Source organism: Acanthochromis polyacanthus, chromosome 5 (assembly GCF_021347895.1).
Source record: "Acanthochromis polyacanthus isolate Apoly-LR-REF ecotype Palm Island chromosome 5, KAUST_Apoly_ChrSc, whole genome shotgun sequence".
NCBI lineage: Eukaryota > Metazoa > Chordata > Actinopteri > Pomacentridae > Acanthochromis > Acanthochromis polyacanthus.
Genome location: NC_067117.1, coordinates 38,712,892 through 38,736,157, shown reverse-complemented (window position 1 = coordinate 38,736,157; position 23,266 = coordinate 38,712,892). Strand labels below are relative to the sequence as shown.

The 23,266-nt window shown below is 40.7% G+C and overlaps 1 protein-coding gene across 5 annotated transcripts in view; it reads right to left on the bottom strand.

Moving 5' to 3' along the window:
- Positions 1-218: 218 nt before the first annotated feature.
- Positions 219-23,266, bottom strand: part of raly (RALY heterogeneous nuclear ribonucleoprotein) — a 261,998-nt gene continuing 238,950 nt past the window's right edge. For 2 of the 5 annotated variants that reach the window (XM_051948089.1, XM_051948090.1), the window contains exons 6-9: positions 17,533-17,649; positions 10,127-10,299; positions 8,117-8,164; positions 219-7,026 (exon numbers count right to left, since the gene is read on the bottom strand). In XM_051948089.1, coding sequence (XP_051804049.1) covers positions 8,120-8,164; positions 10,127-10,299; positions 17,533-17,649 — 335 coding nt within the window. In that variant the 3' untranslated portion in view covers positions 219-7,026; positions 8,117-8,119. Of the gene's footprint in view, positions 7,027-8,116; positions 8,165-10,126; positions 10,300-10,541; positions 10,630-17,532; positions 17,650-23,266 lie in introns of those variants that run through there. The other 3 variants (XM_051948091.1, XM_051948092.1, XM_051948093.1) reach the window with 3 other exon arrangements.

The window sequence follows — 23,266 nt, the reverse complement described above, 5'->3', positions numbered from 1 at the left end:
AAGCAAAATAACCTCAAAACAGTTTAACAGTGGAAGGTACTCAGCAGTGAATAAGCATGAGGCTCAACCAAAGATGCACTCTGTTACTTTCGACGATAGCGATGAATGAGAGAGGTTGATGTGTTTTCAGGTGCATAAAAGCACAGAAGACAGAGATCAAGGGAATGTATGACTTTTAAGATAATGAGGTTGTGATCACCAAAGACGATAGACATTAATCACAAGTGCCAACTTTTTTTTTATTTGGAATATTTACATGTGTTGTAAAGACAGAGGAGTCAGCATCATCATACAGTATGCACAAGTCATTAAAACAGCCTACAGCCAATCCTATTTAACATCAGCATGTTGAAATCAGATGTGAACAATAGGGGAGAAAGGTGGAAAAAATTAGGGAGGGTCAGAGGAAGGGAGGAGAGAACCTACATTATCTTCTTACAGTAAATATGTTTCATAAAGCAAACCTTAGCTTTGAGCCTTAGATTGTTAGAAAGCATTCTAATTAAAATTCAATATTCATTTTGGGTGTGGAAAGTAAAACCAGAAGTTAACCAATTTGACCAAATCATTTACACACATCCGTCGAACTTTGATCCATCAAACATGTCTTAGTTGTTTGGCTGTTGACTGTAGCTCACCTTAATGCATGTTTGTTCTTGGCATTATAACAAACATTTGTGTTTAACCATATAGCCCTGCTTTTACATTTCTCTGTTGAATCTGTGCCATAGCCTGATGTGTACCCCTCCAGAAATGTACTTAAAAGTAATCACAATGCAGACTGTAACAACTATGACTCATCCAAGTGGTAATTGCACCACACATGAATTTGTGTAAAGACAACGCTTCTGTAAAACAAAGTACAGGAAGCTGTAATTGTATCTGGCTTGTTCTTTATGCAAACACAAGAGCCAATGCTGTTTTCTTGTTTTCATTGCTTCATCAGTCAGTGTATAGACTCAGGTTCTGGCGGCTTTTGTTGTTTTTGCAATGCAGTAATTTTGGTACAACAACAACAAAACATTTATTAGCACTAACTCCAACATAATCCCATAGACTCCATGCTAATATGCCTAACTTTACAACAGAAATAAAAGCTGTTACATTCTGATACAAAAATGGTTTTGGTCTCATTCCTCTGTTCATGACAATTGTACAGGGGGTGGTTTTTTTTTTTTTTTTAGAACTTACCTGTTTAACTGTATTCAGGCTTAAGTTATGTACCATTAATGGCACATTCCATGGCTCAAAGTGGTTTGCATGGCCTGTCTCAGCTCTCCTCAGGCACCATCTCTTCATTCATTTTTGGATTTAGCTAGGCAGACTCAGCCACTGCCACGATGACATTGGCTGCAGGTACCACACAGAGCTTCAAACCTTTTGTGCAGGAAATCCATGGATGGTGCCACAGAGGGTTCATCCACCTTTATATACAGTCTATGCTGTGGTAGCTTAGGTGGATGGATTTCTGAGTGACACAGATACAATAGCGCTGAAGTATAAATGTTTACAGAAGCACAAACCATTTGGCTGCAGCATCGATTCAACACAGAAGTAAAAATTCAACTTCAGCAAAGATAAGCTTTAAGTAAACTGTAAATGTGATTTGGTCCTGAACTGAACCACAAAGTTTGTAGAAAGTTTGGGAAATAAGTTTGCTTCTTGCTTGTCTTTGCTTTCTTTGTCAGTTTGACTTTTCTAAATGTGAACACCTTAAGAAGTCCATCCTTACATCAGTGGGCTTTCTAATTTGTCACAAAAAATACACTGTAAAATTAGAGCCAAGAAGAACAAAAGAGTTGAATCCCCTCTGTCTCACACTAAATCTTTTCTTTCCATCTCTGTACAACATTTAAAGGGCCACAAGAGGACGTGCTGGAGCACAGAAAAGTAATGCAGTTTAAGAAATGAAAGAGGAGAAAGGACATTCAAAAGAACAGAGGATAACAGAAAGAGGCAACAAGAAAGAAAATGAAAAATAAAGGAAAATTGAAAAGGAAAATGAAAAAAAGGGGAGCTAAATGACAGAGACGGACAAAAGTAGAAGATTTTAAGAATAAATGTGACATAAAGGGAAAGAAGGAAAAAGAGGTCATTAGTCAAAACATAAAGAAAAACAACCGACCAAGCAGACAGATGAATTTTGATAGAAATAAAATTTAAGAGTCTGGTCTTTTCAAAGATAAGTTCGCATTATCAACAGTCACGAAACCCAGCAGCACCTCTATTTTTACCTCCTTTTATAGTTTGCTACTTTTCCTTTTAAACACATTGGAAACATCTAGAGAATTTTAAAACCTTCAGCTTTTCTTTACTTTTTACTAACAGCAATATACTTTCCTAACAATGCAGTTTCTCTCAATAGCTTCTTTTCAAAGTCATGTATTTTACAGGTTTTGGGTTGTTCACATGTGAAAGGGATGGTTGTAAAAACTTTGAGAGTTCACTCAGGAACTCTTTAAAAAGATTAATAATAAAAAAACATGTTTTGTTGTAGAATATTGATGTTTGCATTTTGTTTGTCCTCTCAGTTTGAATTTTAAGCAGCAGGGCTCATCTGTATAATGCTTCTTGTAGATAATTGTGATATTTTGAACATACCAACAGTTTTGTCAGCTGCAGCTGTCATGACTTAGTCACTACACAATCTTAATGCAACTCTGACACAGTCTTTCATTTTCCAAGTTTAGTGCACTGAAATTACCTCAACAAATGGCTGTCTGCATGGAACAAAATTATTCCAAAACACATTATTTAAGAAAGGAAATCAGCAGTAATGTGACCTGCAATACTGTCTATGTATTTGTAGCGAGATGGAACACCGAATTAGCGTTCTAATCCAGTCCAGCAGGTGGCAGTAATGCACCTGTAAGCCGGTTTGTCAACCACCATTTTGACCAAGAGAAGAAGAATAGAGGATGTGTTTTGCAGCAAGTGCTTACCTTATCAACTACAAAATCCTCCTTTGAAAATTTTATTCAAATTCCTGAATACATTTTTGCTAGTTAGAATATATATACGTTATCTACAGCCAGAATTATGAACAACAGCAACAATTAAAACAGGAAAAGCACTCAGAGAGTGCAATACTCCACCCAGGCTGCTCAGTCGTATGATTTCCGACCGATGAAATCTTTAAAAAATGGTCTGCAGTAGTCGATTTGTTGTCGGATCACAATCGTGATCATCAGGAGGCAGCTGATATAGTGTTCACTTAGTTACAGTGACGCCGTGCCGCTGTCTTGCAATAATACAGAAATCTTTAACAAATTTTGGATCCAGACTACAAGCTGCATCACTGCCAAAATCTAATCACTTGCTCTTTGTATAATTTCTGACCTTCCCTAAAAATTACGTCCAAATCCCTTAGTATGCTTTTAAGTAATGTTGCCAAAGGACAGACAGACAAACAGACAAACAGATGAACAAACCAACTCCGATCATCACATAACTTTGCCACATTCCTTGGCTGAGTCATACAGTGATAATGAAATAATAAGAGGGAAAACAACAGGCATGGGATCGACATAGGCAGCAAATGATTCTTGTTCTTGTTAGTCACAGACAGCTTTTCAGAGGCCATTCAATGGGCCTTAGGATAATAAAACCCCATCGGCTGTTTGTCCACAACTCATTCTAATCTAAAATGCAGAACTAATAATTTTAAAAAGACAATCCACCATTTTACAATTCATAATACAATTTGTCAATATAATGTCAGTAAGTGTTTCTGTTTAATAAAACCAGTAGTTCAGACAGCTGACAGTTTGACATATGAAATGAGTATTAAAAACACAGTAAGAATCTAATGCACCTTATTCTGAACAGGTGAGCACATCTGGGGTCCAAACCACAGTTAATCATATCTGATGAAGTGTACATCATCTAAACAATGTGACCAAAACAAGTTTTAGTAGCATTTTCATACTATTTTGAGAAATGTGTTTGGCTGAGTTACCACATTATCTTGTTTTGTAGTACATTACATTTAGTAATAAACCAATATGATTTTTGATTTTCAGTGCAACAGTTTAGTAGTGGCTATACTTGCATAACAGTGGAATATTTGGTCAGTGTTTTTGTTGATAGAACTGATTTGAACTGTTAAATGTCCTAAGAATTTTGTAAGACATTTTTAATTCAAATCCTCCAGGGCTTTCAGTTGATCATCTCTGAATTGCTTGAAATGTTTCGACCATAAACTATGAGAATTTTATCTAAATTTTATATCATAGTTCTGCAAGTCATTTCCAAGATGCATACATTTTTAATGACCTATTGACCCACTTTCAGCACATTTTTTGCACATTGTCATTTGATGTTATGTCTGAATGACAATATCTCAGGAAGTATTAAAGATAAAAGCCTGACATTCGTACTGCCATGATTATTGCGGGAATTGTTTGATAAAGTCAAAACATATTATCTTGCTTTTTGTTTCACTGGGAATGAACTTGACCTTCAAGACAAATGTCACAAGCTGAACTCCTGCTAGAGTTTGGAAGAGTTTTCCTTCAAGCATCTTTTCCAATGAGTATCCAAAATCAGTAAGTAAAATGGGTAAGGTAACTGTTCTTCCAGCCTACAATGGAGTACAGCGGTGGAAAAAAAAAAATTCAGACACACCATGCATTTATGAAATACTGCATTAAAAATCACTGGTCTTCAGGTGCAATTTCTTTGAGCATAGTCACAGCAAAAAAAATAAAATAAAAATAAATCCTAGGAAAAAAAAGCATTAAACACTTAAAAATGATTGGTTTAATAAAAAAAAAATACCAAGGAAATTTTTAGTATTGGGTCTTTTTGGTACCAATGATCCATTACTGAAGGTTGTGCTTTTAAAAAAAAAAAGACAGTTTTTGAGAGGAAAATAACTAAATCAAGGAACCTAAAGCAGGAAACACACCTGAAGATACAGATTCTCAGACAGGAAGAATACAGCTGCTGCCAGATATCCAGGAAGTGCAGATGCAGTCCTTCAGCAGTTGGACACATTCTGCAGAAATACAGATGAACCAACAGCTTGGAAGACAAACCAAGATCTTGGCATCCAAAGGTTTCTTCAGCAAGACATGACCACATTCTGATCCGCATGTGCAAGGAAAACCACAAAATGACATCACAAGATCTTCAGCAGCAGTGGTCACATTAAACTGGTGTCCAGTGTTCCACCAGCACTGTATCTGGCCTACTTTTAGATCATGGCTTTAGGTCCTACAAGGCTGTCAAGAAGCCTCTGACCAATGAGAGACAGAGGTTAGGCCAGTGCCGTTAGGCCAAAGCACACAAGAACTGGATAGCTAGGAACTGGAAGAAGATTCTATTGTCAGATGAGTCCAGTTTCCAGCTTTATCTTTCCCTGCTAATGTGAGGGTATCCAGAAGGCCAGATTAAGCATTATCTTCAGCATGTGCAGTACCTACTGTCAAGCATGGTGGAGGCAGTATCATGGTTTTGGGACGCATGAATACTGTTGATGTTGATCATCTCACTGTCTGCGATGGCACATTGAACTCTAAGTATTGTGCCATTCTTGAAACCCACATGCTCCCCTCTGCACGTGCAGTGTTCCCTCAGGGTCAAAACTGGATGTTTCAACTACATAATGCCCCTTGAACACATTCAGGGTCAGTAGAACTTGGCTACAGGAGCACAGAATCCAGGTCTTAGTGTGGCCAGCTCAATCCCTGGACATGAGCCCCACTGAAAATCAGTGGTAGAATATCTGTGTGATGTTGTTATGAATCAATGGCACAATGAAAAATAACTGAAAATTTTAGGGTCAGATATTGTTGCTCAAACATAGCCTCAAATATTTATTTGTGACATGCTGAAATTGCATTGATGGACAATTACAGCAAAAAAAAACCAAACAATTTTTTGAAGTTTCATAAATTTTATAAATATCTTTACAAATTTTCAGACAATCGGAGATGTGCAGAAATGCAATGATTTGAGACAGCATGACCCATCACTGTTAGCTATTCTGTGTGGCCTACGGTGACCTGTTAATTGTAATCGGGGCCATTAGTACAGTAGGTTCAGGTTTGGCTTTATCAGGAAAGTCTAACATTATATCAGCAATGACAGCTTGTGTCCAATAACATGCGGATTATCACCAGGGTTTCTAAGGTGAACTTTGCAGAGTCAGATTTCACATAGTTGGGGAAGGAAACATGTTACTTTTATTCAAATATTTTCATTTAGTTCACCTCATTTTTTACACTTTTTAAAAGTTACTGGAAACAAAGATTTTACCTTGAAACAGCATCTTGATTTGGAGGTACAAATTTATCACTGGAATGTGTCCATATGCATTTTTTTTGGGGGGGAATGATTGCTACTAGATAAATTAAAAATTTTATCAACCTGAGCCACTGTGCACAAACTAAAAGGACTATCTTGCATGTGTCATAATGAAGAATATTACAATTTATGGGAATCATATCAGTCGAGCAATTGCTGCCAATGATGTAACCCTCTTCAGCTATATGTACTGCATAAACCATCAAAAATACCATTTCTACAGTGTACTGTCACTTATCTTTAAGGTTTTGTTTTTCATTTGACATTGAAATTTAAAATTCAAAATGTTCTGCACTAAAAGGATTTTCAGTTGACAACAAGCTCTTCCACTGTGTGCTCACATTTAAAGTCCTGAACCGCAGCAGACAATCTGATGAGTTCCAGTTTTCCCAAACATGGCGGTTGTCAGCTGCAGTGATTTTCTGTGTATGTAAAAGTTGTCAATTTTAGATGCGTTTTACCAACAGCCTGCTGTGTTACTATCTCCACGTGGCTCTGGCAGTGCCCTGCTGTTTCAGTATCTTGCTGTGGCTTAGACATGTGAAGTCTGTCTCTCTGCTGCATGTTTCAAAGTTTAGCCTGTTTGAGTGCTTGAGCTTGTGGATGTCTTCGACTCCCTGCTGTTTCATTGGTTTCCTGTGCTGTTATCCAGTTCAGTTGGTCCACAGCTCCCTTTTTCTCTCCTCTGTCCATCTCTTCTTCCACAGTTTCTCGAACCTAAAACACAGAGTGGAAGGGATTATAAACAGCAGAAACATTTTAAACAATCAATCACAATCGTGAGTTAAGTTAAAAGACAAATATTTGTAATCATGATTGCTCTCTGAAAAAAACAGAAAGCATTATACAAACTGCTTAACAGAATAGAGAATAGAATAGAACAGCCATTTTATTGTCAACAAGAACATACACTAGCTGGTGCACATTATGACTGAAATTTCAATGCAACAAGCTCGCAATCGGACTGATTTCTAAATGAAAAACAATTCCAATATATACATGTACATTATACTCCAGGCAGATTTTAAATCCGTCTAGGCAGAATTTCAATCTAGCCTAGGCTAGATTGAAATTTGAAGGGTTTTGAATATGATATGCTCTGTTAATGTAATTATTTGTTTTCCCTAAAATTATGTATATTTGGTTTTAGATAGAAGGTAAATAATTACTTTAGAAGTAATGTCAACTTTTGTCCTCAACACTTGGCAAAATAAACAGGGAAAAAATTATGTTGTCAAAGTAGTTTCTGTAGGTTTTTTTTTCATATACTGTATACCAAAATCCTGTTAGAGGGTTAGGGTTAGGATTAGGGTTATTCTTTCTAATGTACAGGTTATTTATATATCAAGATTGAAATCCGTACAACAACCATGGTAGGATTTTGCTTTCTCCTAGGCAAAAGCAAAATTCTAATTCTGCCTAGGCAGATTTTAAATCTGCCTGGATTCTAATTTGGCCTGTGACATATATACATCTGTATAGCAGCAGTAAAATAATGCTTTTTCTAGTATTTTCTATGCTATGCTGAGCAGCATCCCTACCAACAGCCATGCAGGATTCATCTTAAGACCTTTTTATTTTTAAAATGCTGTGTTGTTTTTTGTTTTGTTTTGTTCTGTTTTAATTAAAAACAATCTCTGTGCAAAGTAGCAGTTCTTGAATCCTTTACAAAAATGAGCTCAAATCAGACCACAATTGGTTGCTTTGCTGTAGAGTCACGTGATACAAATGTGAAGAATCAGTGCAGAACAAACCCTGACTGTCCTTGTGTATGACTAGCCACCCAGTTTTAGATTGAGACACTCACCTCTTATGGGTGAAGGGAGTCCATCTCTGATGATAGGTGACTGTTGTCCTGAACAAAACAACAGAACAAACCAGAGTCAAAAAAACAGCAAAATTTGTAAAGTAGGCCTTCAAGGATTCAGTGAAATTAGCTCTAGATTACGATTATGTACGTAAAATGTTTACTTCCATTAGCACAACAGGACAAGAGCGGAACTCAGACTATGTTTTAAAATTAAAAAAAATGTTTTATCCACTGCAAATCTCATAGTTGTCTGTAGTCAACTGTTATGGAATTAGCAGAATAGATCCCATTACAACATCTTAAACAACATCTTAACATCTTAAAATACCCCAAGCAACAAATGCAATAGAGCATATACAGACATTACTATTAGTATTTAAACATTACGGTTTAAAAGGCATTGTATTATGTAATACTTCATCTACATTATTTATGGTGCCTCAAAGAATCTATCATGTTGACAGGTGCTGGTGACATTTTGATCTGCAAATGGTCAATTCCAGCCTGCTAGTCACTCCGGCCTGCTACCTAATAAGTCATGATAGAACCTTCACCTCATCATTTTGGATAATTGGGTGATGAAACGAATCCTTCAGGTACCAGTCCCTGCGAGAAACCCTGCTAGAAATATGATGGTAATTTAAAAATAGACTGGATCCTCACATTCAGTCACTATATTTCAGTCCTGATATAGCTTGAGGTAAAAAAATAAAAAAAGACATGAATAAAAACATAACACACAAAAAAGACAAATGGTAATTTCTAAAAGCACAGCACAAATGTTAACTTTTGTACAAACAACTTTACAATTAAAAGCCATTGAATTTTGAATCATAAAAGACAAACAGGTACAGTTTAGACATTAAATATCCACAGGTTCAGATTTTTGCTTAAAAAAATCACTCATCCAAAACTGTTGCTTGTTTAATTTTTACATTGTGACAAACTGGCAGCCAGGCTGCTGTGATCCTGGAATAACCCCTTTGATATCCAACTTTACTAAAAATAAAAATATAGTAATCTGTCCTAATAATCAAATATATGATCTTACACATAATCTTGAGTTTAGACTTAAATTAAATCACTTACTAGCCATTTACATCAGCTATTGATGTAAAGCTCTTTTGGATCATTTGTTTGCTCAATAATGTATTAAAAAGTAGAAATGCTTTTTTTTCACATCAAAGTACTTTAACCCTACTAACATTTGTTTGTGTTTTGTCACTACAAATTCAGGTCCCTGGGACCTGCAAGAATTTTTTATAATAGTGAGGAAGCATAACCATACAAACCAATTCTTAATACTGTTCTCCTAAGTACAATCCACAAAGCCTATTTAGCATCCTTTGATTCTGGTATGATTTTGTCTCTAAACATGTCTCAAAATGTCAGGAGTGACAAGTCTGACCAGTCTTGATCTGTTGGTCAGTGCTGCCTTGTAATCAACACTGATGCCATCAACCATTTTGATATAGATTGATGTCAGAGCTCTGAGAAAATCTTTCTCCTTCTCCAGTTTTAAAAAGTGTGACATTGCTCCTTTTCATGACCAGATATTGGATGTAAAATTGGAATAGTAGATAATAGCACCTGTGAATGGAAATGAAATGAAATGATTTAAAAAAAGTCTAGCTCTGGGGTCTGCAGATGGTCCAGTAGGTATAAAATGAGGGCAAACATTTTTTTTTGTTGTTAAATGAAATATAGTCATCCAAAATAGGAAATTTAAGACATTAAATGTGTGTTAACAAAATCTAACTAGAAGTCTATCGAAATGGCCACAAATAAGGATAAAAGCAAGACAGGAATAAAATTCAGTTCATGGTGTGTTTAAATTGTTTCAATTAAACATGTTGCACCAATAATTCTTTTGTTGTGAGAATTTGAATTAAGTGTGATCAAGCTCTACAATCCATGAGTCTGATGGCATCAGGAGCTAAGACTGTATGCTGTTCCTGGAGCAGTTTTATGCTGCGATGATGCCAGAGGTCTGCTGTAAATACACACCATGTGGCTGTGGCCATCGTCCTGTCTGTGCTCTCCCTCCTCCTCTTCATCTTTCTCCTCCTCTTCAGTTTCGCTATTCTGTCTCTGGTCCTCCATGTCTTCTGGCTCTGAACTCCACTCGTCTCCTTCCTGCCACACCTCCTCATTCTTACACTCCTCTGACTTAATCAAATCTGCATTAACATACATGTGGAGAGACAAAAACCCAAAACATGAAATGATTTCACAGCGCCAGTCATGAAATATGTGAATTGAATTCTACAAATTCAAATGATAAGAAGGTTCATTGTTTCCACTTCTGTCTCCTTTGGCAAAGAAAACAAAATCAATTGTTTTTATTTTGCATATTGGCACCCCATTATACACACTACTCATGTTCTTTATATAAAACTAATGAAAAAATAAATATATTTACTGTAGGCATTTTCCAAAGGCCTCTGGAATTCCTGAGCTGATCAACCTCAGATAAGCTCTCTTTCCCCAGCACCGACCAACACCCATCTCTACAAGAAGATTGAGACATTTGTATTTCTGTAGGTTCTCATTCACAGAAGGATGGAGCTCCTGTGAACATTGAACACCTGGAGGAACCTTTTCTTTCTGATGGACAAGGATTCTCAATTATATGCTATGGATGTCTTGTTAATGAACTTTCATGCTAAAATCCCTTTTCAGCTTTAGGAGATTCTCTCTGGAGACCTCTCTACATTCCACAGGATCAGATAACAGCCATAAACTTTACAACTTGGAAGAACACAGAGGAAGAGCCACATTCTCTTCAACTGAACTGAAACAAAAGAACATTTGCCAAATTAATATTTCTGATATGTATTTTGTGTTTACAGAATTACCAATGTTAATGGAAATCATCCATCTCTAGCATATCTGAAAATCACACTTATATGTCTTATAGAAGTCGATTTATTGATTTGTGTTTTCTCCCTTTTAACCTCTGAATTTTCTCTCAATTTAGGTTGAAAGATGGCCATTGTGTTATTCATCACCAAATGTCTGACTTGTTAATATATTTTCACTGTGATACATATTTTAATGTCATAAACATATAGTTATGAATAAAATAATTCACATATGAACATATGTATTAATCTACACGATTCTCTTTCACACTACTGAAGTATGGTAATGGAATAGACAGATTGCGTTTTGTTCGTTTAATATCATATTTTAACCCATTCGAGAACATTCCTTCTTCTCTGCCTCTTTGTGAGAAGAAAGAGAGTCAAATTGCTAGAGGTTCGCGCCGAAGCTTCTCTCCGCTTTGAGGTCCTCCCATGACCCTCTTGGCCGATATAAGCTGGACAACACCCTGTCCTCAGTCTCTTCCCCTCTCCTTCTGTCTCTGGGACCCATGTCTGGGTCTCTCCTTATTTTTCTTCTAAAAGCACGTTTTTTTTTCTTATCTCTGAAAGTTCTAAGTTCCAAAGTTTAACTATTTTATCCTTTTTACTTTTGTAACTTAAGTAGATATTTTCGCTCATTTTAAGCCGGCTTTATTCGTTTTAATCTAACGAACAGATTCAGAACCAGCGTTTCCTCCTCTTAATTTGGCGGCTTTATATCAAGCTTCCTATTTTTCCACTCGGCTAAGCCTGAGAGCCATCATTTTTAAATCAAGAGGCATTAAACCCGGCGCCATTCAGCTGTGACCTCTGTAGACCTGTTGGACCAGGTCCATTTGGGCGGAACCGATCTCTTTATGCAGGACGACTACCACATTGCCCTCGTGACACACAGCGGCTGAGAAGCCAGGCCTTTCCAGCTCGTTGTGAGATCTACCAAGGCATCCTATGCATCCCAGCACCAGACGGTTGCACTTCAGCAACTCCAGCTGAGCTTGCTCTGATTCCATTCTATGGGTGATGTACTAACCGCTTGGTCAATTAATTCATTTAATCAATTTATTCTTTTACAAATCATTAGAATTCTTAATCCAAATTACCGTTATCTAGTCAGGATAGCGATCTGGCTTCTCCTCACCATACTATGCCAATTTGAACACCCACACAAACCTCTCACCACACACACCCACATCTCTCTCACACACACGCACACACACGCACACACACACACACACACACACACACACACACACACACACACACACACACACACACACACACACACACACACGACTAGTTAATAAATACTTCATTTTAGACCAAATTACAGTTTTGAGTGTTTCTTTGTGTAGAATGTGGTCAAGTTAACAGAGAATTCAAACCTTTTTGATATGACATTGATCAAAATTTAATTTAATAATTTTTATTTATTAATGTTAATTAATTAATTCCTTACATAAGTAAGATGGTGCCCCAATTATTAATAACGAGAGCAAAATCATAACATAGTACCCCTACATTACACAGCACTGTTAGTAGCAAGAGTTGAAAAAGAGAGTGACAGACAAAACAGAAGCAGGATATCTAGAACACAAAATAACACACTAAGACCAAACTATGTTAGTATCTTCAAAATGAAATGGTCTTTTCAGCAACGACTTGCCTGTGCTGCTATCCCTCTGCTACTGCTAAGCACAGAAACACAAGGAATTATTTTTGTTCTAAAAGGCTGGAACTTTTAAATTGTTGATCAGATGAACGGTCACGACTGAGTGTTTTGGTGCAGTGAGCACTGTGGAATTTGTCCACCCGTCTCTTCAACTGAAAGTGGCCAACACAAACAGGTGCAAAAATTCCAAGAAACAAAACTTGTTTCAGCATGTGTACAACTACCATGCATTCCTCCCACAGTCCAAAAGCATACTGAGGTTAACTGGTGATTCTGAATTGTCCATAGGTGTGAACGCAAGTGTGATGGTTTGTCTGTATTTGTAGCCCTGTGATAGGCTTGTGACCTGTCCAGGGTGTCCCCTGCCTTCACCCTAAGTCAGGTGAGATAGACTCCAGCTACCCACCACCCTACAGAGGAATGAGCAGTGTATAGATAATAGATGGATGGTTACACAAATGATCAAGAAATGTGAAAAGTTACAACAAGCAAAAATGTTTGTGCACATATGTATAGAGTTCAGTTACTACTGATCCATCTGCTTTTTTGGGGTTCATTTGCCTAGTTTTCCCAAAAAAAATAATGGCCGCTATCCAAAATATAAACATGGCAAGTTTTATAATCAAATGCTTGCTCTTTTATTTCTCGGTTTTGTACATCTGTACACTGTAGGCAAACCCGAAATCTGAAAGCAGTAACAAATGAATGAATGACAAGGTTACTTCTACACCTGGAAAATGTATAACCTTGTTCACTATGCAGTCGAGAGAATCACCTGGAAACTCAGTCAAACAAAACAAAGTTTACTGGTTGTTTATGTACATGCTTTGAAGATGTCCTTGATGAAAACTGAGTTCTTTTATATTGTTAAAATTTCTAGTGAGTGGAGAGAGACTTCAATGCAGAAAGCATTCAACTGAGACCTACAAAGAACAGTAGGTTACTGTAAATATCCATATTAAACCAACTGATAACTTAATAAACATGTTGTGAAAGGGTAATTTATTGACCCAAACAGTGCTAATCTCACTTATTTTGGTGACTTATGCCAATTTTGTTTGGTAAACTGTGAGGAAAAGTGGCCCTTGAATCTAAGAATAATGGCCTCACGCAGGATGTGAAGTCCTGCTGATGACGTATGCTCCCTCCTACCTTTTTGTGCTGATTTTGTAGCTTTTTCAAGCTAGAGACTTCTTGTAGGAAGTAATCTAGCTTACCTTTCCATTAGAAAATACATTTTTTTTTAAAATAAATATTTCTTTAAAAAATGTAAATGAGAATGCAGTTTAGCTGTATATGTATATAACTTTTAGAAGACAGGGTTGTAATAAAGCCATTTTCAGGGCTGCTACAGTGCTATACATACAATCTACAGGTTTAAAAATAAAAGTCATCAGTCTGTCACAGGGCCACATTGAGACAGACAAACAAGCACACTTCCATTCATACCTACAGATAATTTAGAATCACCAATTAACCTCAGCATGTCTTAGGACTATGGGAGGAAGTCGGACATAACCCGGTGAGAACCCATGCTGCACAGAGTGAACACCCCCTGTTGTAATCCCATCAGCATTTGTCCATCCATCCATCCATCCATCCATCCATCCATCCATCCATCCATCCATCCATTTTCCTCTGCTTATCCGGGGCCAGGTTGTGGAGGCAGCAGGCGAAGCAGGTCGTTCCAGACGTCCCTCCCCCCAGCGACGCTTTCCAGCTCTTCCTGGGGGATCCCGAGGCGTTCCCAGGCCAGATGAGATATATAATCCCTCCAGCGAGTTCTGGGTTTGCCCCGGGGTCTCCTCCCAGACGGACGTAATCGGAAAACCTCCAGAGGAAGTGTCCCTGGAGGCATCCGAATCAGATGGCCAAACCACCTCAACTGGCTCCTTTTGATGCGAAGGAGCAGTGGCTCTACTCCGAGCTCCCTCCGGATGTCTGAGCTCCTCATCCTATCTCTAAGGCTGAGTCCAGCCACCCTACGGAGGAAGCTCATTTCGGCCGCTTGTATCCGCAATCTTGTTCTTTTGGTCACTACCGTGTCTCATGACCATAGGTGAGGGTTGAAACATAGATGGACTGGTAAATCGAGAGCTTCGCCTTATGGCTCAGCTCCCTTTTCACCACGACGGTTCGGTACAACGCACGCATTACTGCTGACGCTGCACCAATCCGCCTGTCCATCTCTCGCTCCATTTTCCCATCACTCGTGAGCAAGATCCCGAGATACTTAAAGTCCTTCGCTTGGGGAAGCAACTCCCCCCCAACCCGGAGGGAGCAATCCGCCGGTTTCTGGCAGAGAACCATGGCCTAGGATTTGGAGGTGCTGATCCGCATCCCTGCTGCTTCACACTCGAATGCAAACTGCTCCAGTGCATGCCGGAGGTCACGGTCTGAGGATGCCAACAAAACCACATCATCCGCAAAAAGCAGAGAAGCTATCCTGAGGCTCCCAAACCGAAAACCCTCCCCACCACGACTGCGCCTTGAAATCCTATCCATGAAAACCACAAACAGGATTGGAGACAAGGCGCAGCCCTGGCGGAGTCCAACACCCACCGGAAACGTGTCTGACTTAGTGCCGAGTATGCGGACACAGCTCTCACTTTGGTCGTACAGGGACCGAACGGTCTGTAACAACGAGCCTCGGACCCCATACTCCCGCAGTGCCCCCCACAAAGCCCCTCGGGGGACACGGTCATAGGCCTTCTCCAGATCCACAAAACACACGTAGACTGGCAGGTCATACTCCCATGACCCCCTCAGGAGCTCCATAAGGGTAAAGAGCTGGTCCACTGTTCCACGACCGGGACGGAATCCGCATTGCTCCTCCTGAATCCGAGGTTTGACTATCGGTTGGATCCTCCCTTCCAGCACCCTAGAGTAAACTTTCCCGGGGAGGCTGAGAAGTGTGATACCGCGGTAGTTGGCACACACTCTCCAATCCCCCTTTTAGAAAATAGGGATCACCACCCCGGTCTGCCACTCCCCAGGTACTGTACCCGATGCCCACGCAACATTGTATAGACGTGTCAACCAAGCCAGTCCAACAATGTCCAGCGCCTTCAGCATCTCAGGACGAATCTCATCCACACCTGGCGCCTTGCCACCAAGGAGCTTCTTAACTACCTCGGCGACCTCTGCCACAGATATGGATGCAGATACCCCTGAGTCTTCAGGCTCTGCCTACTCCATAGAGGACGTGTTTACTGGGTTCAGGAGTTCCTCGAAGTGCTCTTTCCACCGCTCGATGATATCCCCAGTATGGGTCAACAGTTCTCCACCCCGACCGTACACAGCCTGAGCGAAGCCCTGCCTCCCCTTCCTGAGGCGTCGAACGGTTTGCCAGAACTTCCCCGAGGCCGACTGAAAGTCCTTCTCCATGGCCTCCCCGAACTCCTCCCACACCCGAGTTTTAGCTTCCACAACTGCCACAGCTGCTGCCCTTTTGGCCAGCCGGTACCTGTCAGCTGCTTCAGGAGACCCCCGAGCTAACCAGGCTCGAAAAGTCTCCTTATTCAGCCTGACGGCCTCCCTCACCGCTGGTATCCACCAGTTGGTCCTTGGATTGCCGCTGCGACAGGCACCGTTGACCGTCAGACCACAGCTCCTAACAGCTGCTTCTGCAATGGAGGCTTTGAACATTGACCACTCAGAATCCATGTCCCCAACTTCCCCGGAGGTGGGAGTTGAAAACCCTATGGACAGGGTCCTCCGCCAGACGTTCCCAGTTCACCCGCACTACACGTTTGGGTTTACCAGGTCTGTCCGGCAGTCTTCCCCGCCATCGGATCCAACTCACCATCAGGTGGTGATCAGTTGACAGCTTTGCACCTCTCTTCACCCGAGTGTCCAAGACATACGGCCGCAGGTGTGACGATACGACTATAAAGTCGATCATCTACCTTTGGCCTAAGGTGCTCTGGTACCAAGTACACTTATGAGCAACCTTATGCTCGAACATGGTGTTTGTTAAGGACAATCCATGACTAGCACAGAAGTCCAACAACAAAACACCACTCAGGTTCAGATCGGGCAGGCCGTTCCTCCCAATCACCCCCCTCCAGGGTTCTCCATCGTTGCCCACGTGAGCATTGAAGTCTCCCAGGAGAACTATGGAATCCCCGGGCGGTACCCCTTCCAGGACACTACCCAGAGACTCCAAGAAGGCCAAATACTCTGAACTGCTGTTTGGCGCATAAGCACAGACAACAGTCAGAGTTTTTCCCTCTGCAACACAAAGTCGCAGAGAGGCGACCCTCTCGTTCTCCAGGGAGAACTCCAACAAAGCGGCGCTCAGCCGGGGGCTTGTGAGTATCCCCACACCCGCCCGGCGCCTCTCACCCTGGGCAACTCGGGAGTAGGAGAGAGTCCAACTCCTCTCAGGATTCTGGTTCCAGAACCCTTGCTGTGCGTGGAGGTGAGCCCAACTATATCTAGCCGGCATCGCTCCACCTCCCGCACCAGCTCAGGTTCCTTCCCCGCCAGTGAGGTGACATTCCACGTTCCCAGAGCTAGTCTATGCCACCAGGGGGCGGCACGTCCAGGTGCCCACTCCTGCCTACTGCCCGGTGGGCATAGCACCCGACCTGACTTCCTGCCCTGTAGGTGGTGGGCCCACTGGGCGGTCAGCCTTTGTCAGTAAAAGTAATAAAAGTTGCACAGTGGATCCAGGTGGAATGTGCTGGAAGCATGGCTGATCATGGTCCATACTCTCTAAATATAAGCTGTGTGTATTTCTCTGTGGATTGAACATTTTCATACCTTCACAGTAATCTTGTGTAACACCTAGAGCTGCCGTATAACCAAAACAAGACATGGAAATCTCACTTTCTACACCATAGGACCTTTAACTATGTCTGTAAATGTGTCACCTGTGGCGGTAATGTGTGGATCTTCTGTGATCTGCTCCAATCTACCCAGCAAAGCCTCGATGTTGGTTTTAATCTGAATCAACTCTGACTTGATCGCCTGAAGCTCTGCTCCTTTTACTGTTGGTAGAGAGACAAAGAAAGAAGGACAAAGACATAGAGCGCAGATGTGAATGCCCAACTCGTACAAATATTATTTTTGGTGACTTTTTTGAGAAAGATCCTGAGAACCTGAGGAAAGGGTTTGAATGGCACAAATAATAGCATTTCTATGCAATGTTTCAGGCCTGGGATTGAATATTGGCCCTGAGCAAATGTAACACTTCACAAATAACCACATTTATTTAAATATTTTTCCTTTCTCTTGTTATTTGTTGCTGTCACTTACTATTCTGGAAGTACATCTATCTATATATTTTCAATATACACTGCATCAATGCATATACATTTCCTCATTGCCACTTACCATGGCAATGCATTTGTTAGTCATTTAAAACACAAAATCGACTTGGAGAGGGGAATTAGGCTCACACACACACACACACACACACACACACACACACACACACACACACACACACACGTTTGTTTATCTATACCGTGGGGACATACCATTGACTTCCATTCATATCTAGCCCCTAACCCTTACCCTAACCCTAACCCAGACCAAAACAATGCCTAACCCTAAAGAAATGTTTTTGCACTTTTACTTTTTTCAGTAACAACAACATGGCCAAGAAAACACTGTTTCCATTTGTGGGGACTCAAATGAGGTCCCCACAAATGACATTTCTTTTGGTTTTCCTATGGTTGTGGGGACATTAGGTCCCCACAAGAATAGCCAGCACCTGATCACATACACACACACACACACACACACACACACACACATATACATACAGGTATGTATACATGTGCACATGTATACATACAGGTATGTATACATGTGCACATGTATACATACAAGTAATAGTGCAAATACACACACGTATAAGTACAAGTACTCACACGCACACATACATACAAGTACACACATACACACACATACAAGTAAAAGTACACACCATTTTCTGAAACTTTAAGTTGGTACAACAGGTTAAGTGAAAAAAAAATAACTGTTCCCTTTATGGCCACTCATACATCTCTTCAAGAAATGTACACTGCTCGGCCAAAAAAAAAAAAAAAGTCACATGTCCTTTGGCATCTTTTTAATTAACTTCTGTAATGTCAAAGCATTTATTTCTGTCCAGAGATGCCTTCATTTTTCACCAAGATCCTATATTGATGGTGTGACAGTTGGACCGCACATAGTCTTCTCCAGCACATCCCAAAGATTCTCAGTGGAGCTGAGGTCTGGACTCTGTGGAGGCCAATCCATGTGTGAAAATGATGTCTCATGATCCCTGATCCACTCATTCACAATGTGAGCCCCATGAATCCTGGCATTGTTATGTTAAAATATGCCTGTGCCATCAAGGAAGAAAAATTCCATTGATGGAAAGACCTTCAGTATGTTCAGGTAGTCAGCTGACCTCATTCTTTGAGAACATAACATTGCTGAGCCTGACCAACCCCAGATCATAACCCTACCCCCTACAGGCTTGTAGGCACTAGCCATGATGAATGAATCACTTCATCCACCTCTCTTCTTACTGTGATGCGGCCATCACTTTGGAATAGGGTAAATCTGGACTCATCAGACCACATGACTGACCACATTTGGATCTTGAAGATGATGGTTCACCACTATCCTTCCAGGTTTTAATGATGCGTTTGGATGGTTCTTAACCTGATTATAATAGTTTCAGAAATCTCCTTAGCTGTTTTATTTGCATGATCCATCCATCCATCCATCCACCTTGGTGTCATCCATCGTCCGACATGAAGGAGCAGCGGCCCTACTCTGAGCTCCCTCCGGATGTCTGAGCTCCTCACCCTATCTCTAAGGCTGTGCCCAGCCACCCTACGGAGGAAGCCCATTTCAGCCGCTTGTATCCGCGATCTTGTTCTTTCGGTCACTACCCAGAGCTCATGACCATAGGTGAGGATTGGGATGTAGGTGGACTGGTTAAATTCAGACCTTCACCTTACGGCTCAGCTCCCTCTTCATCGTGACAGTTCAATACAACGCCCGCATTACTGCTGACGCTGCACCAAATCCACCTGTCCATCTCACGCTCCATTTTCCCAACACTAGTGAACAAGATCCTGAGATGCTTGAACTCTTTCTCTTGGGGAAGAAACTCCTCCCCAACCCAGAGGGAGCAATCCCCCAGTTTCCGGCAGAGAACCATGGCCTTGGACTTGGACGTGCTGATCCACATACCCGCCAGGTAACACTTGGCTGCAAACTACTCTAGTGCTTGCTAAAGGTCATGATGTGAGGAAGCCAACAGAACCACATCACCTGCAAAAAGCAGAGATGTGATCCTGAGGTCCCCAAACCAGACACCCTCCTCACCCCAGCTGTGCCTTGACATCCTGTCCATGAACACCACAAACAGGATCGGAGACCAGGGACAGACCTGGTGGAGCCTCCCTTCCGGCACCTGAGAATAAACTTTCCCGGGGAGGCTGAGAAGTGTGATAAGGCGTTTTTCCATAAGCGTCTACTCGACGCGGCACAGCTCACCGCTACTTTGACTGACTCGGCTCGTCTCGTTTTAGTTGTTTTTCCATACAGCCTCATTGTGGGTGGAGTCGGGCCGAAACTCTGTTACCATCATTTGTGGGCGACACAAACGCAACACAACAATGGACCTGGAGGCAATGGTATACCTGCTGCTCGGTCTGTAGCTTTCTGTCAGATTCACAGTAATAGAAGAGTCAGAGAGAGCTGAGAGTGGCGAATTGAAACACTGAAGAGACACACAGGAGAGTTTGGGAGGTGATACAGCAGTATCAAGCCGAAGACAAGAGGATGTATGAGGGCAAGCTAATGCTAGTTTGCTAGCTATCCTACATCAGTCCTGTGAACGACCCTGTAATGGCTGCAATTTATCGCTGTTAGGTATTAAAATTTGTATGCTGTGTATGTGTTTCAGATGGCTCTCTTAGGAGACTTTATAAGATGTACCTGAAGCAGCAGCATATGAGCCTGCAGTGGCACAAGGTGTAGAGGAGGTGGGCTGAGATCTACAGGATGCCCTGATGCAGTACATGTCATGCAAAAGTTAAAAGTTAATCTTTTTGTTATACTTCTGTTTTGCGATCCCCGGACCGCTATTGTTTTCTTGAAAGCAATTCTAACAATAAACTTTTGTACCTGTTAAAGCCAAAACATTAAAAGATCTGTTTTAAGAATATTACAGTATATAAATCAGTATTTCTTTGATGTATTTCAGTCAACGGAATTATGAACCATGAAGTAGTTTGTGCTAAAACATGTTAAATCCCATGAAACATAAATGCATTATTAGGGAATGCAAGATTGTTTGGTTCGACTCTTTTCCTACAAGTTTCTTAACAGACAAAATGAAAAGTTATGATGCAATCATATAAGTCACAAAATAATTTATTAGTCAGCAGCAAAGTCAAAACTATTTACAGTGTGGAGTAACTGGTTGAAGGCAGCATTCTGGGCCATCTCCTCCGGCTGCAAGGCTGCTTCATTCTCTCTTGCCTTGCTGAGGAGCAACTGGATGTTCTCATCATGCTGGGCACGGTTCCACTCCTCCTCAACCTGCATCTCCACAAGTACTCTTGGAAGGTCCAATTTTCTGTGGCCCCATTTCTTCTTGCCTAGATCAAAGACAAGTGATCAGAATCAGCTTTAATGGCTAAGCAAGTACACAAAATACATGGAATTTGGTTTCGGCTGTTGGAGTCAATCTGGGAATATGGAAGAGAATAATAAAAAATAAATAAACTATAGAAAAAGAGGAACAGGGAGGAAAAATAAATAATAGTAAAATTAAACAGAACACAATATAGACAGAAATTTACAGCTAAAAAGGAATATATGAGCACATTAGCAAAATGATAATTGCTATAAACACAGTAGTGCAAAAAGCAGAGAATGCTGTTCAAAGTGAAAAAAAAAAAATACTGTACATGTCCAGTGGAATACTGATGACTGTACAGGTGTGTAGAAATGGCTCAGCTGTTCATTACAGTGATGGCAGTGGGGAAGAAACTGTTTTTTTGTCTGGTGATTTTTTTTGTACAGGGCTCTGAGGGGGGAAACGGTTTACACACGTGGACAAAATTGTTGGTACCCCTCAGTTAAAGAAGGAAAAACCCACAATTCTCACTGAAATCACTTGAAACTCACAAAAGTAACAATAAATAAAAATTTATTGAAAATTAAATAATCAAAAACAGCCATTACTTTTGAATTGTTGATTAACATAATTATTTAAAAAAACAAACTAATGAAACAGGCCTGGACAAAAATGATGGTACCTCTATAAAAGATTGAAAACTATTTGACCAGAGTGACATGATTAACTCAGGTGTGTCATTTAATTGACATCACAGGTGTTTCCAAACTCATAATCAGTCAGTCTGCCTATTTAAAGAGAGACAAGTCGTCACCCTGCTGTTTGGTGAAAAGGTGTGTACCACACTGAACATGGACAACAGAAAGCGAAGGAGAGAATTGTCCCAGGACATCCGAAAAAAAAATTATAGACAAACATCTTAAAGGTAATGGCTATAAGACCATCTCTAAACAGCTTGAAGTTCCTGTGACAACAGTGGCTCATATTATTCAGAAGTTCAAGACCCACGGGACAGTAGCCAACCTCCCTGGACGTGGCCGCAAGAGGAAAATTGATGACAAATTGAAGAGACGAATCGTTCGAATTGTATCCAAAGAGCCCAGAGCAACCTCCAAAGAAATTAAAGGTGAACTCAAGGCCAAGGTACATCAGTGTCAGATCGCACCATTCGTTGTTGTTTGAGTCAAAGTGGACTTCATGGGAGACGACCAAGGAGGACACCACTGCTGAAAAAAACTCATAAAAAAGCCAGACTGGAATTTGCAAAAATGCATGTTGACAAGCCACAAAGCTTCTGGGAGAATGTCCTTTGGACAGATGAGACCAAACTGGAGCTTTTTGGTAAGGCACATCAACTCTATGTTCATAGACTCAAAAACCAAGCATACGAAGAAAAGAACACTGTCCCTACGGTGAAACATGGAGGAGGCTCAGTAATGTTTTGGGGCTGCTTTGCTGCATCTGGCACAGGGTGTCTTGAAAGTGTGCAAGGTACGATGAAATCTGAAGACTATCAAGGCATTCTGGAGAGAAATGTGCTGCCTAGTGTCAGAAAGCTTGGTCTCAGTCGCAGGTCATGGGTCTTCCAACAGGACAACGATCCAAAACACACAGCCAAAAACACCCAAGAATGGCTGAGAGAAAAGCGTTGGACTATTCTAAAGTGGCCTTCTATGAGCCCAGATCTGAATCCCATTGAACATATGTGGAAGGAGCTGAAACATGCCATTTGGAGAAGACACCCATCAAACCTGAGACAACTGGAGCTGTTTGCTCATGAGGAGTGGGCCAAAATACCTGTTGACAGCTGCAGAACGCTCATTAACAAATACAGAAATCGTTTAATTGCAGTGATTGCCTCAAAAGGTTGTGCAACAAAATATTAAGTTATGGGTACCATCATTTTTGTCCAGCCCTATTTCATTAGTTTGTTTTTTTAAATAATTATGTTAATCAACAATTCAAAAGTGATGGCTGATTTTGATTATTTAATTTTCAATAAATTTTTATTTATT